The sequence below is a fragment of the Triticum aestivum genome, chromosome 6B (genome assembly GCF_018294505.1).
Source record: "Triticum aestivum cultivar Chinese Spring chromosome 6B, IWGSC CS RefSeq v2.1, whole genome shotgun sequence".
Classification (NCBI taxonomy): domain Eukaryota; kingdom Viridiplantae; phylum Streptophyta; class Magnoliopsida; order Poales; family Poaceae; genus Triticum; species Triticum aestivum.
In genome coordinates, this window is record NC_057810.1 from 284,297,954 (window position 1) to 284,315,092 (window position 17,139).

Sequence of the window (17,139 nt, forward strand, 5' to 3'; positions counted from 1 at the left end):
GAAGAACGAGAGAGAAAGAACCAGGGAGAGATGTAAAACTAGGGTAAAAACTAGATGGGTTTTGTGATTGTGTGTTGTTCAATCGGCCGTCACCCCTTAGGTATATAAGAGGCGGATGGACTTCCTGTACAAGAAAAGGACTCTAAATCACGTCCAAATCTTTCCAAAATTAACTGGTAAGTTTGGAATATCAGTTCGGTTTTTAGGTCCCACAGGTCACAAACGATCTCGAATGAAGATGAGCCCAAAAGCGAATTTGATCATTTCGACGAGACGAACAACTTTTGTGTTGAACGTTTTTCAACTCGAGGGCATCTTCAGAACAGAATTGCTCGCGCAAAACAGGCCATTACTCGCGCTACCCATCAGACACCATGTTTGATGGGGTGCGCCACTTTCGCGCTGTGACAGGGCCGCATTCAGGTGACTATAACTTTTTCATACAAACTTGGATTGGAATGATTTTTATATAAAATCGACCGTTTCGACGAGACGAAAACAATTCGTATAGATCATATTTCCATACGAGGCCGTCTTTGGGGCGTAATCAGCCAAATAGTGTTCTAAACACAACATCTCAGTACTTCAAACATAACTTCGGCCTTAGAGATGAGATCGGATGGCTATGGCCCAAATGTCAAAGTTTCTCCTTTTGAAGATACATAACCTTTTCACTTTGAGCACTTTTTCATTTAAGGCCCTCTTAATTATGTTTTTGAGCATGCTAAAATCTGGTGTCAACACACCATTCAGAGATTTGGGCTTAAAACGCACTCTAGAAGAGTCACCATCCATCCCTCGCTGTGGTGTTGATATGGAGCGGCCTCCATCCGCAACCGCTCGTGTAGGAAAGTTTCATCCCGACCCCTTCCTCACGTGCGCAGCACGGTCAATGGTGCGGTCGTTCGTACGGCTATTGCTTTCGTTCCTGACAATGTTCTAGCCGCATATCCAATGCCGTGTTTCACACAAGAACACGGCAAATCTCACCCTGTTTCTCGCCAAAGGGAGCCCACTCGTGAGTATACAAATCCCCATAGCCCTTGTTTGTCGTTGCCACCACATTTACCCTCTTCCCGATCCCCATTGCTGACACACTCACTCCCCACCGCCCCCTTCGCTGGTCACCACCACATTCACCATCTTCCCCATCCCCATTGGCGGTACCATGTCAGTGCGGCTGTGCTCTTCCCGCGGCCTTTTCCTGACGAGACATAAGAGGACCGCACGGAGAGAGAGTTATGGGAGAGGGCATGGAAGTACTTAGAGTGGGTCGAGGAAGACATGCGCCTTAAGGCTGTATCAGTCGTTGGCCGTGCCCGTTCCCATGCCTCCCTCGAGTACTTTGACCGCATTTCGTTGGACGCCACACTCACACTGGCCTTCAAGCGCACATGCGTTCATTGGCCACATGGCCACAAAAGTGGAGGCAACCAAAGCTTCCCCTACATGCGATGTCACTTCAAAGAGGAGGAAGAGTTAGTAGTTTTGCAGAAACGGTTGCTCCTTCTTGAAATTTATTTTATAAATCTATGTCAAAATCCTACGTGAAATCAATATTTAATTTTGAATGGAAACATTGAGGTGGGGATTGATATCGAACTAAAGTCTGTCTATGACAAGTGAAACACACTTGTCTTTTATGCGCAACAAAAAAACACATGTCTTTATGCGCACAACCAATGCGGTCATATGAAATACTTCCTCTGTAAAGAAATATAAGAGCGTGGAGTTGAAGAGGTAGGTTTAGGGTTCTGCGTGGGTGGCTAACATCCAGCCTCACGTCTCTTTATATAGATGATAATAATACAATTACATGCGTATACAAATATGTGTACATGTACAATATGCTAGACCCTATTTTACATGCCCCTTCAATCTGAACTACATACAAGATTCAGATTGGTTCTGAAACGGTCTAGCATCTGTAGGGTAGCGGGTTTAGTAAATACATCCGCTAGCTGATCATCAGTTGAGATAAACCTGACTTCCAGTTTACCAACAGCTACTCGTTCCCTCACAAAATGGAAATCAATCTCAATGTGTTTGGTCCGAGCATGAAACACTGGATTCGCCGTCAGGTAAGTTGCCCCTAAATTATCACACCACAAATGGGTGTGCGCTGCCGTGTGACTCCAAGTTCTGTGAGAACGGTGTCTATCCAAATGGCTTCAGCCGCGCCATTGGCCAATGCCTTATACTCTGCCTCGGTGCTAGACCTCGAGACTGTAGGTTGCTTCTTGGAACTCCAAGATATAAGATTGGGTCCAACAAATATAGCAAAGCCACCAGTAGAACGCATGTCATCAACACAGCCTGCCCAGTCTGCATCGGTGAATATACTGACTCCAGCAAATCTGGAGTTACGAATCCATAGTCCCGTGTCTAGCGTACCTTTGACATACCTCAGAATACGCTTAACAGCTTCCCAATGAACCTCCGTAGACTGAGACAGGAACTGGCACACTTTGTTCACGGCAAAGGAGATATCTGGAGGAGTGAGTGTCAGATATCGAAGTGCTCCAACTACACTGCGATACCTGAAAGAGTCGTCAGTACTCAGCAATGCACCACTGTGACGCGAAAGGCTCTCGAATGTAGAAAGTGGAGTGGAAGTGGACTTGCAGTTCTCCATGTTGACGCGATGAAGGAGATCAAGTACATACTTCTTCTGTGTCAATGTCATGCCCCCTGAATGAAAGGACGCTTCCAAACCAAGGAAGTACTCCAACCGGTCCAAGTCTTTGATGGGAAAACTCGCAGACAAGGACTGCACAAGGCGATCCACCATAGTAGGTGTAGAACCAGCAATCACAATATCATCAACATACACCAGCATGTATATCTGAATAGCACCATGTGAAAAGATGAACAGGGACGCATCTGCCTTGGAGGGAACAAAGCCAAGCTGTGAGAGCCGCTGACTCAACCGAGCATACCAGGCACACAACGACTGTTTGAGCCCGTAGATGGACCGCTGGAGTTTGCAGACATGAGAGGAATAACGAGCATCCTCAAAACCAAGGGGCTGCTGCATGTAGACATCTTCGACCAGAAAACCGTGGAGAAAAGCATTACTCACATCAATCTGTCGAAGAATCCACCCGCGGAAGACAGCGAGAGAGAGGACCAGATGAACCATGGCAGGCTTCACCACGGGGCTGAAAGTATCTCCATAGTCGATCCCTTGCTGTTGAGTAAAACCACGAGCAACAAGGCGAGCTTTGGGCTTGTCAACCAAACCATCCGGACGATGCTTGGTCTTAAAGATCCACTTGCAGCTCACAACATTAACAAAAGGAGGCCGAGGCACCAACACCCATGTGTTCGTGTGACAAAGAGCAGCAAATTCTGCAGACATGGTGGCACGCCAAGCCGGTTCACCAAGAGCATCACGATGAGTAATGGGTGCGGCAAAGAATGCACGCCGACGAGTGTCGTACCGCACCATGCCATCCGTGTATGTCTTGGCCTTACGCGTATGATCGCGGTGACGAGTGACCATGGTGTGCCTGGAAGCTGCATCGTCGGTAGATGGTGGCAGCGACGACGGCGATCCGACCAATGGTGTCGCGGCTGAACCATTTTCAGCAACAGGCGACACGGGCCGAGGAGACGCATCGGGTTGGGCCGAACCAGGTGACGAGGGGGAGCTAGGCAGGGACGACAGCCCCAGGGACGCGGCTGGCGACCCGGCGACATCCGACGCAGGCAAGGCGGGCTGGGCCGACCCAGGCGAGACATGGGATGCAGCGGGTGACCCAGTCGGGCCCGCAGTCGTGCCAACGGGCGAGGCCGACAGGGCCGTAGACGCGCCAGCGGGCGAGGCCGATGAGGCAGCCTCGGGAGACGGGGCATGCACGTCGATCACTGATACGTCTCCAACGTATCTATAATTTTTGATTGCTCCATGCTACTTTATCTACCGTTTTAGGCAATATTGGGCTTTATTATCCACTTTTATATTATTTTTGGGACTAACCTATTAACCGGAGGCCCAGCCCAGATTTGCTGTTTTATGCCTATTTCAGTGTTTCGAGGAAAAGGAATATCAGACGGAGTCAAAACAGAACGAAATCAACTGGAGAAGTTATTTTTGAAAGGAAACCCACCTGATGGACTTGGACCCCATGTTAGAAGATACGGGAGGTGCTCATGAGGGTGGGGGGCGCGCCCTCCCACCCGGGCGCGCCCCCTACCTTGTGGGGCCCCCATAGCTCCACCGACGTACTCCTTTCACCCATATATACCTACGTACCCTAAAACTTCCAGAACAGAAGATAGATCGGGAGTTCCGCCGCCGCAAGCCTCTGTAGCCACCAAAAACCAATCGGGAACCTGTTTCGGCACCCTGCCGGAGATGGATCCCATCACCAGAGGCCATCTTCATCATCCCGGCGCTATCCATGACGAGGAGGGAGTAGTTCACCCTCGAGGCTGAGGGTATGTACCAGTAGCTATGTGTTTGATCTCTCTCTCGTGTTCTCTCTCGTGTTCTTCTATGGCACGATCTTGATGTATCCCGAGCTTTGCTATTGTAGTTGGATCTTATGATGTTTCTCCCCCTCTACTCTCTTGTGATGAATTGAGTTTCCCCTTTGAAGTTATCTTATCGGATTGAGTCTTTTATGAGAACACTTGATGTATGTCTTGCCGTGATTATCTGTGGTGACAATGGGATATCATGTGCCACTTGATGTATGTTTTGGTGATCAACTTGTGGGTTTCGTGACACTTGGGAACCTATGCATAGGGGTTGGCACACGTTCTTGACTCTCCGGTAGAAACTTTGGGGCACTCTTTGAAGTACTTTGTGTTGGTTGGATGAATCTGAGATTGTGTGATGCATATCGTATAATCATGCCCACGGATACTTGAGGTGATAATGGAGTATCTAGGTGACATTAAGGTTTTGGTTGATTTGTATCTTAAGGTGTTATTCTAGTACGTACTCTTTTATAGATCGATCCGAAAGAATAGCTTTGTGGTGGTTTCGTACCCGACCATAATCTCTACGTTTGTTCTCCGCTATTAGTGGCTTCGGAGTGACTCTTTGTTGCATGTTGAGGGCTTGTCATATTATCTATCTATGTTATTATTGTTGAGAGAACTTGCACTAGTGAAAGTATGAACCCTAGGCCTTGTTTCCTATCATTGCAATACCGTTTACGCTCACTTTTACCACTTGTTACCTTGCTGTTTTTATTATTTAAGATTACAAAAACCTATATCTACTATCTATATTGCACTTGTATCACCATCTCTTCGCCGAACTAGTGCACCTATACAATTTACCATTGTATTGGGTGTGTTGGGGACACAAGAGACTTTTTATTATTTGGTTGCAGGGTTGCTTTAGAGAGACCATCTTCATCCTACGCCTCCTACGGATTGATAAACCTTAGGTCATCCACTTGAGGGAAATTTGCTACTGTCCTACAAACCTGTGCACTTGCAGGCCCAATAATGTCTACAAGAAGAAGGTTGTGTAGTAGACATCAAGCTCTTTTCTGGCGCCGTTGCCGGGGAGGCAAAGGTAAAGGGTACTCACACTCTGTCAACTAAGCTCTTTTTTTGGCGCGGTGAGTGCTTGAAGGTATATCTTTAGATCTTGCAATCGAATCTTTTTGTTTCTTGTTTTACCACTAGTTATTTTATAAAAGAAAACAAAAAATGAGTTAAGTTTGTCTCAAACGCTTCACCTTTTTAATATCTTTCGTGAGTATGATGGAAAAGAAAATTGTGCTCAAGTGCTAGAAGAAGAAATACATAGAATTCTTGGCATAAAATATGTGAATGATAAGCATGATTGCAATGTTGTTAGTATGAATTCCTTGAATATCCATGATGCTAATGATATGCAAAGCCAAAAGCTTGGGGAAGCTATATTTGATGAAGATGATATTTTTTGTCCCCCAAGCTTTGATGAGCAAATTTACTATGATGAAAGCATGCCTCCTATCTATGATGATCATTGTGATGATACGTATGCTATAAAGAAGAATTTTGCTTATGTGAAGAGTAATAAATTTTCTATGCTTGTAGATCATGAAAAGAATGCTTTAGGTGCTGGTTATATTGTTGAATTCATTCATGATCCTACTGAAAATTATTATGAGGGAGGAACATATGCTTGTAGGAATTACAATAATATCAAGTTTCCTCTCTATGTGCTTAAATTCTTGAAGCTATGCTTGTGTTACCTTCCTATGCTTGTTGATTATTGTTCCCATAAGTTGTTTGCTCATAAAATCCCTATGCATAGGAAGTGGGTTAGACTTAAAAGTGCTAGTCATATGCTTCATGATGCTCCCGTTATGTTTCAATTCTTATCTTTTATGCGAGCATCATTGTCATCATCATGCCTAGCTAAATGGCATTAAAGAAAATCGCTTGTTGGGAGATAACCCAATATTTATCCTTACTGTTTTTGTATGTACACACGATTATGCTACTGTAGTAATCATGTTTTATAGCTTTTGTTTCAATAAAGTGCCAAGTAGAACCTTTGGGAAGACTTGGGTGAAGTTTATGTAATCTTGCTGTGAAAAACAGAAACTTTAGCGCTCACGAGATTAGCTGCCATTTTTTACTGGAAAGTGCTTTTAGATTGATTCTTTTTGCAGATGATTAATAGACAATTTTTTCTCAGGTCCAGAAATTTATTTCATAATTTTTGGGGTTTCAGAAGCATACGTTTGATACAGATTACTACAGACTGTTCTGTTTTTGACAGATTCTGTTTCCTATGTGTTGTTTGCTTATTTTGATGCATCTATGGCTAGTATTAAGTGGTATGAACCATAGAGAAGTTAGAATACAGTATATATTACACCAATATGAATTTAGAATGAGTTCATTACAGTACCTAAGTGGTGGTTTTATTTTCTTATACTAACGGAGCTTACGAGTTTTGTTTTGTGTTTTGTGTGGTTGAAGTTTTCAAGTTTTGGGTAAAGATTCGATGGACTATGGAATAAGGAGTGGAAAGAGCCTAAGTTTGGGGATGCCCAAGGCATCCCAAGGTAATATTCAAGGACAACCAAGCAACTAAGCTTGGGGATGCCCCGGAAGGCATCTCCTCTTTCGTCTTTGTTCATCGGTAACTTTACTTGGAGCTATATTTTTATTCACCACATGATATGTGTTTTTCTTGGAGCGTCATTTTTCTTTTGTTAGTTTTTTCTTGCTGTTGTTTAGATTAATGTTTTGCATCTTTAGTTCCAATAAAAAAGTCAAGGATAGCCTTTGCCATGCTTATTTTGCTAGTATGCATGTTGCTGTTTGAAAACAGAAAGTTTACCGCTGTTGCAAAAATTTCTTAGAAAATTCAGAGAGTGGTATAATGATGAATCTTTTTTCATATTGAGATCTGATAAATTTATTACAGTGGGAATTTTAGTTCATGATTTTTGGAGTCAGGGAAGTATTGATACTCTTGCATTCTTTACAGACTGTACTGTTTTGACAGATTGCTGTTATGGTTGCATTGTTTGCGTATGTTTGCTTGTTTAATGATTCTATTTGATGATAGGAGTATTAAATATGCAGAGGCATTTAGTATCCAATGTTGAATAATAATTTTAGTGATTTGTTACAGTAGAATATGATAAGGTTTTGCATTGGTTTATACTAACCTATCTCACGAGTTCTTGTTGAGTTTGTTGTGAATGAAGCTTTTGATAAAAAGAGAAACCATGATATGGGAGGAATTAAGGAGACACAAAAGTTCAAGCTTGGGGATGCCCAAGGCACCCCAAAATAATATTTCAAGAAGTTTCAAGCATCTAAGCTTGGGGATGCCCCGGTAGGCATCCCACCTTTCTTCTTCAACAACTATCGGTTAGTATCGGTTGAGCCTAAGTTTTTGCTTCTTCACATGAGTTGTGCTATCCTTGCAATGTAGTTTTCTTTAGCTTTGCTTGCTGTTTGAATAATGTATCAAGATATGAAATTCTTTAATGAGAGAGAGCTATACATGAATTGGAATTTGTTAGAGTACTCTATGTGCTTCACTTATATCTTTTGAGCTTGATAGTTTTGCTCATAGTGCTTCACTTATATCTTTTGAGCGTGATAATTTTTGCTCGAGTACTTCACTTAGATCTTTTAGAGCACGGTGGTGGATTGGTTTTAAAGAAACTATTGATCTCTCATGCTTCACTTAGATTATTTTGAGAGTCTTTAATAGCATGGTAATTTGCTTAATGTTAATATACTTGGTATTCAAGATATGTGAAACTTTCTTTTGAGTGAATTGAATACTAAGATAAGTTTGATGCTTGATAATTGTTTTGAGATATGGAGGTGATAATATCAAAGTCGTGCTAGTTGAGTAATTGTGAATTTGAGAAATGCTTGTGTTGAAGTTTGCAAGTCCCGTAGCATGCACGTATGGTTAAAGTTGTGTAACAAATTTGAAACATGAAGTGTACCTGGCTTGTGCATCCTTATGAGTGGCGGTCGGGGATGAGCGATGGTCTTTTCCTACCAATCTATCCCCCTAGGAGCATGCGCGTAGTACTTGAATTTTTGATGACTTCTAAATTTTTGCAATAAGTATATGAGTTCTTTTGACTAATGTTGAGTCCATGGATTATGCGCACTCTCACCTTTCCGCCTTTGCTAGCCTCTTCGGTACCGTGCATTGCCCTTTCTCACCTTGAGAGTTGGTGCAAACTTCGCCGGTGCATCCAAATCCCGTGATACGATACACTCTATCACACATAAACCTCCTTATATCTTCCTCAAAACAACCACCATACCTACCTATCATGGCATTTCCATAGCCATTCCGAGATATATTGCCATGCAACATCCATCATCATATTCATGACATACATTACTTTTGTCATATTGCCATTGCATGATCATGTAGTTGACATCGTATTTGTGGCAAAGCCACCATGCATTATTTTTCATACATGTCACTCTTGATTCATTGCACTATTCCGGCACACCACCGGAGGCATTCATATAGAGTCATATCTTGTTCTAGTTTCGAGTTGTAATCCTTATCTTGTAATCAATAGAAGTGTGATGATCATCATTATTAGAGCATTGCCAAAAAAAGAGAAAGGCAAAAAAAAGAAAGGCCCCAAAAAAGGAAGAAAGGCCAAAAGAAAAAAAGAAAGGCCCAAAAAAAGGGCAGTGCTACTATCTCTTTTTCCACACTTGTGCTTCAAAGTAGCACCTTGTTCTTCATGTAGTGAGTCTCATATATTGTGCTTCAAAGTAGCACCATGTTTTTCATATAGTGAGTCTCATAAGTTGTCTTGTTCATACTAGTGGGATTTTTTCATTATAGAACTTGGCTTGTATATTCCTACGATGGGCTTCCTCAAAATGCCCTAGGTCTTCATGAGCAAGCAAGTTGGATGCACACCAATTAGTTTTCTTTTGTTGAGCATTCATAGCTCTAGTGCATCCGTTGCATGGCAATCCCTACTCCTTGCATTAACATCAATCGATGGGCATCTCCATAGCTCATTGATTAGCCTCGTTGATGTGAGACTTTCTCCTTTTTTGTCTTCTCCACACAATCCCCATCATCATATTCTATTCCACCCATAGTGCTATATCCATGGCTCACGCTCATGTATTGCGTGAAGGTTGAAAAAGTTTGAGATTATTTAAGTATGAAACAATTGCTTGGCTTGTCATCGGGGGTATAGAAGTTGGGAACATCTTTGTGTGACGAAAATGAAGCATAGCCTAACTATATGACTTTGTAGGGATGAACTTTCTTTTGCCATGCTATTTTGAGAAGACATGATTACTTTGATTAGTATGCTTGAAGTATTATTATTTCTATGTCAATATGAACTTTTGTCTTGAATCTTTTGGATCTGAATATTCATATCACAATTAAGAAGATTTACATTAAAATTATGCCAAAGTATCACTCCGCATCAAAAATTCTTTTTTATCATTTACCTACTCGAGGACGAGTAGGAATTAAGCTTGGGGATGCTTGATACGTCTCCAACGTATCTATAATTTTTGATTGCTCCATGCTACTTTATCTACTGTTTTAGGCAATATTGGGCTTTATTATCCACTTTTATATTATTTTTGGGACTAACCTATTAACCAGAGGCCCAGTCCAGATTTTCTATTTTATGCCTATTTCAGTGTTTCGAGGAAAAGGAATATCAGACGGAGTCAAAACGGAACGAAATCAACTGGAGAAGTTATTTTTGGAAGGAAACCCACCTGATGGACTTGGACCCCACGTTAGAAGATACGGGAGGTGCTCACGAGGGTGGGGGGCGCGCCCTCCCCCCCGGGCGCGCCCCCTACCTCGTGGGGCCCCCGTAGCTCCACCGACGTACTCCTTTCACCCATATATACCTACGTACCCTAAAACTTCCAGAACAGAAGATAGATCGGGAGTTCCGCCGCCGCAAGCCTCTATAGCCACCAAAAACCAATCGGGACCCTATTCCGGCACCCTGCCGGAGGGGGATCCCATCACCAGAGGCCATCTTCATCATCCCGGCGCTATCCATGATGAGGAGGGAGTAGTTCACCCTCAGGGCTGAGGGTATGTACCAGTAGCTATGTGTTTGATCTCTCTCTCTCTCTCTCTCGTGTTCTTCTATGGCACGATCTTGATGTATCCCGAGCTTTGCTATTGTAGTTGGATCTTATGATGTTTCTCCCCCTCTACTCTCTTGTGATGAATTGAGTTTCCCCTTTGAAGTTATCTTATCGGATTGAGTCTTTTATGAGAACACTTGATGTATGTCTTGCCGTGATTATCTGTGGTGACAATGGGATATCATGTGCCACTTGATGTATGTTTTGGTGATCAACTTGCGGGTTTCGTGACACTTGGGAACCTATGCATAGGGGTTGGCACACGTTCTTGACTCTCCGGTAGAAACTTTGGGCACTCTTTGAAGTACTTTGTGTTGGTTGGATGAATCTGAGATTGTGTGATGCATATCGTATAATCATGCCCACGGATACTTGAGGTGACAATGGAGTATCTAGGTGACATTAGGGTTTTGGTTGATTTGTATCTTAAGGTGTTATTCTAGTACGAACTCTTTTATAGATCGATCCGAAAGAATAGCTTTGTGGTGGTTTCGTACCCGACCATAATCTCTATGTTTGTTCTCCGCTATTAGTGGCTTCGGGGTGACTTTTGTTGCATATTGAGGGCTTGTCATATTATCTATCTATGTTATTATTGTTGAGAGAACTTGCACTAGTGAAAGTATGAACCTTAGGCCTTGTTTCCTATCATTGCAGTACTGTTTACGCTCGCTTTTACCACTTGTTACCTTGCTGTTTTTATTATTTCAGATTACAAAAACCTATATCTACTATCTATATTGCACTTGTATCACCATCTCTTCGCCGAACTAGTGCACCTATACAATTTACCATTGTATTGGGTGTGTTGGGGACACAAGAGACTTTTTGTTATTTGGTTGCAGGGTTGCTTGAGAGAGACCATCTTCATCCTACGCCTCCTACGGATTGATAAACCTTAGGTCATCCACTTGAGGGAAATTTTCTACTGTCCTACAAACCTGCGCACTTGCAGGCCCAACAACGTCTACAAGAAGAAGGTTGTGTAGTAGACATCAATCACGCCGGCGGATGCAGGTGCGGCGACGATTTCCTGGGAAGAAATTAGAGCAGCATCTGCAGAAAACAAGTCAGGTGACAAATATGACAGGTCGTATTTCCGCACATGGACATCCGAAACCGGTTCATTAGATGGAAAAGTGAGGGCGTGCTCAATAGACGCAATATCAACCGAGACACCCGGGCTGGAGTAAGGGAAAACTGACTCGTCGAAAACAACATCACGAGAAATGTAGATCCTATCGGAGGTGTGATCAAGACACTTATAACCCTTATGCAGAGGACTATAACCAAGGAAAACACATATCTTGGAGTGGAACTCCAGCTTGTGAGCATTATACATGCGGAGACTAGGCCAACAAGCACACCCAAAAATCCGAAGAGAGGAATAATTGAGCTGTACATGAAATAGATGGAACAGGGGCGTGTCCTTGTTGGGAACCAGAATGGGCATATGGTTGATGAGATAACATGCCGTAAGAAAGGTCTCATCCCAAAACCGGAGTGGGAGAGACGAATGCGCCAATAAGGCGATGCCGGTCTCGACCAAGTGACGGTGTTTGTGCTCGGCAATACCGTTCTGCTGAGACGTATGTGGACACGACACACGATGGGAGATGCCCGTGCGTTGAAAGTAGCGATGAAGCTTGTGGTATTCACCACCCCAGTCGGACTGGATGGCCTTGATTTTGCAATCCAAAAGGCGTTTGACATGAGCCTGAAAGTTATAAAAGACTTTCTCAACATCAGACTTGTGTTTAAGCAAATAAATCCAAGTGAAGCGCGTGTAGTCATCAACAAAACTAACATAATACTTGTACCCCCTGAAGACGCAATAGCGGGACCCCAAACATCTGAATGAATTAATTCAAGAGGTACAGTAGTGACATGATAAGACGTAGAATACGGTAGTTGATGACTCTTAGCACGCTGACATGCATCACACACTAATGATGAATTATTTAAACTAGAACAAGGAAGGTCATGGCTCCGAACAATGGAGGTGACCACATTATTGCTAGGGTGACCTAGACGTTGATGCCATTGCGACGACGAAACACGGACACTGGATGAAGCATGGCGAGATGACGAGGACGATGCATGAGCAAAGGGAATCGGGTAGACCCCCCCTGCGACTACTACCTTGAAGAATGACGCGCCTGGTTGCTTTGTCCTTAACAAAGAAAAGACGACGGTGAAACTCAACAAACACGTCATTATCACAAACAAGACGGTAGACAGAAAGGAGATGCTCTCTGATGTGAGGAACATGAAGGATGTTGCGCAGTTTAAGAGATGAACCGGGTAAACGGGAATGACCAATGTGTGAAATAGACAAACCTACACCATTGGCCACCTGAACCTGGTCCTTGCCATCATAGCGCTCGTGAACCTGGAGGCGTTCCAGATCACTCGTCAGGTGATCGGTAGCCCCAGTGTCCAGGACCCAAGGATAGTCGACGGTGTTGGTGGAGGCCGAGTTGGCGGAGCGAGTGTTGTGGTCCTGGTCATAGCGCTTGCGACAATCATCGGCCTCATGCCCCTCAGTTTTTGTAAATTTGACACCGGGGGCGCTAGCGATTGTTGTGACGGCCACCACCACCGTTGTTGCCGCTGCTACCCCCGCCACTTTGCCGACCATTGCCCGCGTAGGAGGGGTTGCGGTCGCGGCCACCGTTGGGGCCGCCATTGCCGCCTTGGCGGCCATGCCCGGGCTGGCCGTTGCCATCGGCCGAGCGACCCCCACCCTGGGAGGGTAGGGCTCTGAGTAGGGAGCACGTCTGCCCTGGCCGTAGGGGCCGAAACGAGTCACGGCATTGGCGGAGGGAGTCCACCCCTCCGACGCACTCTGCTGAGCCTGCAATGCTTCGAACGACAAGACGAGCGAGTAGAAGCTGGAGTAGGGCATAGGTGCATTACTCACACCTAGGGAGGCGGCGATGGAGTTGTAGGCGAAGCCGAGTCCGGTGAGGATGTGATCAATGAGCTCATCATCACGAATCGGAGAGCCGGCGGCAGCCATGGTGTCGGCGAGGGCCTTCATCTTGTGCATGTACTCAGCCGCGGACATCTCCTCCTTCCGCAGCGTCTGGAGTTGACGCCGGATGTGACCGACGTTGGCGTGACTCTGCGCGCCGTACATGGCACCGACGGCCGTCCATACCGCCTGCGCCGTCTCACAGCTGATGAGCTGACAGGCGATGTCCTCCTCCATGGAGGTAAGAAGGAGGCCCTTGACCTTCTGATCCTGAGTCCATCAATGATGGTACGCCGGATTAGCGGCGGTCGTCGCGACGTCGCCGGTCCCGATGGGGACGGTCTTGTCGGGTGCCGCCGTGGTGCCGTCCATGTAGCCATGGAGGTTGGCGCCGGCTAAGACGGTGCCGGCGATGCCTCCCCACAGCATGAAGTTGTGGCGGCCAAGGCGAACGGAGATCGTCGGAACGGCGAGGGCGACGGGAGCGGTGGCAGCTGCGGGCGAGGTGATGGTGCGACGCTGTTGGAGAGCGAAAGGGCGGCGGACGACATCGCGGCGATGCGGAGGAGGATAGCGCGCGGCGGCGGCGGCGGATGGATCGGGCGGCGCGTATTGTCCACGTGGCGGCCCTGTGGCTAGCTAGCAAGCAGCTGGATGGATCCTGCTTATGTGTATAGCTAGCTAGCAAGCGGCGGCGGCTATGCGGAAGATGGGATCGGGCGGCGGCGGCCCGATCTGGCTGATACCAAGTTGAAGAGGTAGGTTTAGGTATTTGCGTGGGTGACTAACATCCAGCCTCATGTCTCTTTACATAAATGATCATAATATAATTACATACGTATACAAATACGTGTACATGTACAATATGCTAGACCCTATTTTACACGTCTTAGTGGATTTGTGCCTCTCAAATGCCACACACCCCTATATGAAATAAAAAACATATCAGAAAATTTCAAAAAATTCTGAAATTTTGGGTTATCAAACTTGGATGTCCATTGTACATTCGTGTTCAGTTTCGTGCGGAATGGAGGTGGTGATGATGTTCATGTAAAATCACTATCATGGAGGGGCTCTTCACTCCATTTCGTTCTTTATAATATAGTACGCACACTTGTGCGTATTCGAGAAAAAGTTTCGTCGGGAGTAGGTGCCCGTGATAATGTCAGTAAAAAGATAAAATTCTTATGTATAGAAAAAAATGTATTGGAAAAAAGTGGATGTATTGGATGCCGAACCGTAATTCCTGTGCCGCGTATACCACAGGCATCCATTTCCCATGAAAATAAACAAGGGTATACAATGAATATTCATTTTTGATATCCAAAAATCTAGATTTTTTTTAAATTTTCTTATTTTTCTAATGCTATTTTCATATAGGGGTCCGTCCTACCCGGGGGCTCCAATGCATTTCCCAGCGTTTAGATCACTAAGCTCCATATTCATAGGGCTACTTCTAGAGCAACTGCTCTAGTTGCTACGAGAAGGTTTCGGAAGTATTCGGTTCTTTCCAGAGTCCAGATGCCTCTCCTCACTTCTTTTGTGCGTTGCCGCTTTATAATGCAACCCGTCTCCGTGTGTTCAAGCAGAGCGACCAAAGAGCAAAGTGACGAAGAGCACACTGCAACTCACCGAGCAGAGTTTGTTACAGGACACATGGCTTTATCTCGCCTGTGCCTCAAGAAGGCCCTCGCCGGCCGCGCGGCAGCTATGGCGAGGCCAGCGTCAGCCAGTTCTCACGGAGGAATGTCCCTCTTCTCCGCGGCAGCTGACAGCGCCGCGACCAGGGCTCCCCTGGAAGGAGAGACGAACCGTCGGGAGGTCGCCGTGGCAGACCGCTCCAGCTCTGCCACTGCTCGCGGCGGCCGTTGGCCTTGGAGAGACCTTCGGGACTTCGTCCCGTTCCGCCTCGTCAACGGTACATAGCGGCTGCTCCGTACTTCTTTCCAGACTGTCGTGCACACCGTCCCGCCGGCGGTTGTTGACGTAGGTGTACATGCAGGGCTGGGGAGCGCGCTGTCGCACGTCGCGGAGACCCTGAGCCGGCCGCTGGAGCGGTGGCGGCCGCTCTTCGGGAAGGTGCGGGAGGACGAGGAGAGGTACAGGCTGCGGTTCGAGGTGCCGGGGCTGGGGAAGGACGACGTGCGGGTCACGGTGGAGGACGGCGCGCTGGTCATCCGGGGCGAGAAGAGGGTGGAGGATGAGCACGGCGGCGACGGCGAGTGGTGGTCGGCGAGCAGCTACGGGTACTACCACGCGAGCCTGCTGCTCCCGGAGGACGCGCGGGTGGACGGGATCGCGGCGGAGGTGAAGGACGGCGTGCTGTACGTGACGGTGCCGCGCGTGCCCGGGAGGGAGAGGAGCGTCACTGAGGTGAAGGTGCAGTGAGAACGTCCGTCGGTCACCGGCTCACCGCATAGTGTATCAGCTGCGCGCACTGCTGTGCTGTGCATGCGTGGACACTTGTCTTTGCTTATCTGTGTGGATAGTATACCTGTGCACGTATGCTCTTTTCATCTTTTTCAATTAAATGATGACCTACTACCTCTGTGCCAGTTTATTAGGTCCCTCTCATTTTGGGCTAAAGTTTGACCAACAAATTTAACTAATAAAATGTAAATTATATGTCATAAAAATTATACCTTCGGGAAGCTCTTTCAAATACATACAAATCCAACAAGATACTTTTGTAGGGTATGCTCCATATTTTCTTAGTCATATCAATGATTAAAATTTGACTCAAAATACTAGGGGGCCTAATAAATCCAGACGGAGGTAGTAGGCACATCTTCAGTTGATCCATTTTAGCCGATCGCGTAAAAGATGTCATTCGGACGAGCGTAGACGAGGGTGTTTTTTTATCCGGGATAGATCCCATGAACAATTTTTAGGAACCTGTATATTTCGAGCCGTTTCCTCCATATCTACGGATTTCTCTATATCTACGGGATTTAGAGCAATTTTTAGAAGGACCTAAAACATAAGGAATAGTTGACGGAAGGGAATTGTCAGCTCTTGCCACGGTCTTCATTGAGGGCGACCTCGGAATGCCTCAACGCAACCACCTGCCGTCCCGCGAGCTGCCACCGCTCCTCGTTCACAAGCTGCTTTCGCGAGCTAGCTAGCTAGCACTCGTCGCCGCCGCTGCTGCCTGCTCCTCGTCCTGCGTCCTGCTCCGCGGCAGCGCCGCCACCGGCAAGACGCGCGCTTCTCCTCGCGCTGCGACACCTCCGCCCCAGCCCCTGCCTCGTCTGCGAAGGACTCAATTGTAATCTTTATTTTATTTGTAGAGGGCTTTATTCTATTTTGCAGGCATGGGGTAGGGTGTGCGTGTGTGGGTTCATAGAGACGATTGTACATTATGTATGAGTATTTGCGTGTATTGTGTTAAAAACTCATTATGAGCTAACTAAGCGGCCTTGCAGCGCCGTTTATTATTGCCATTTACATCTGAATTGTCGAAGCGTACGCACTTTCGTCAACCGTCTTCAAACCAAACAAACTAGACAAGTTTCACTGAGGTAGCGCTAGGCATCAACCAACTATAGCGTGGAAGAAAT

At 45.9% G+C, this 17,139-nt stretch overlaps 1 protein-coding gene across 1 annotated transcript; it reads left to right on the forward strand.

The window, feature by feature from the left end:
* Positions 1 to 15,154: 15,154 nt before the first annotated feature.
* LOC123134093 (23.6 kDa heat shock protein, mitochondrial) lies at positions 15,155 to 16,243 on the forward strand. The gene is made up of 2 exons (XM_044553436.1): positions 15,155 to 15,497; positions 15,582 to 16,243. Exons 1-2 carry the CDS (start codon positions 15,236 to 15,238, stop codon positions 15,965 to 15,967), a joined length of 648 nt encoding a protein of 215 aa, XP_044409371.1. The 5' UTR covers positions 15,155 to 15,235; the 3' UTR covers positions 15,968 to 16,243.
* The last annotated feature ends 896 nt before the right edge of the window (positions 16,244 to 17,139 follow it).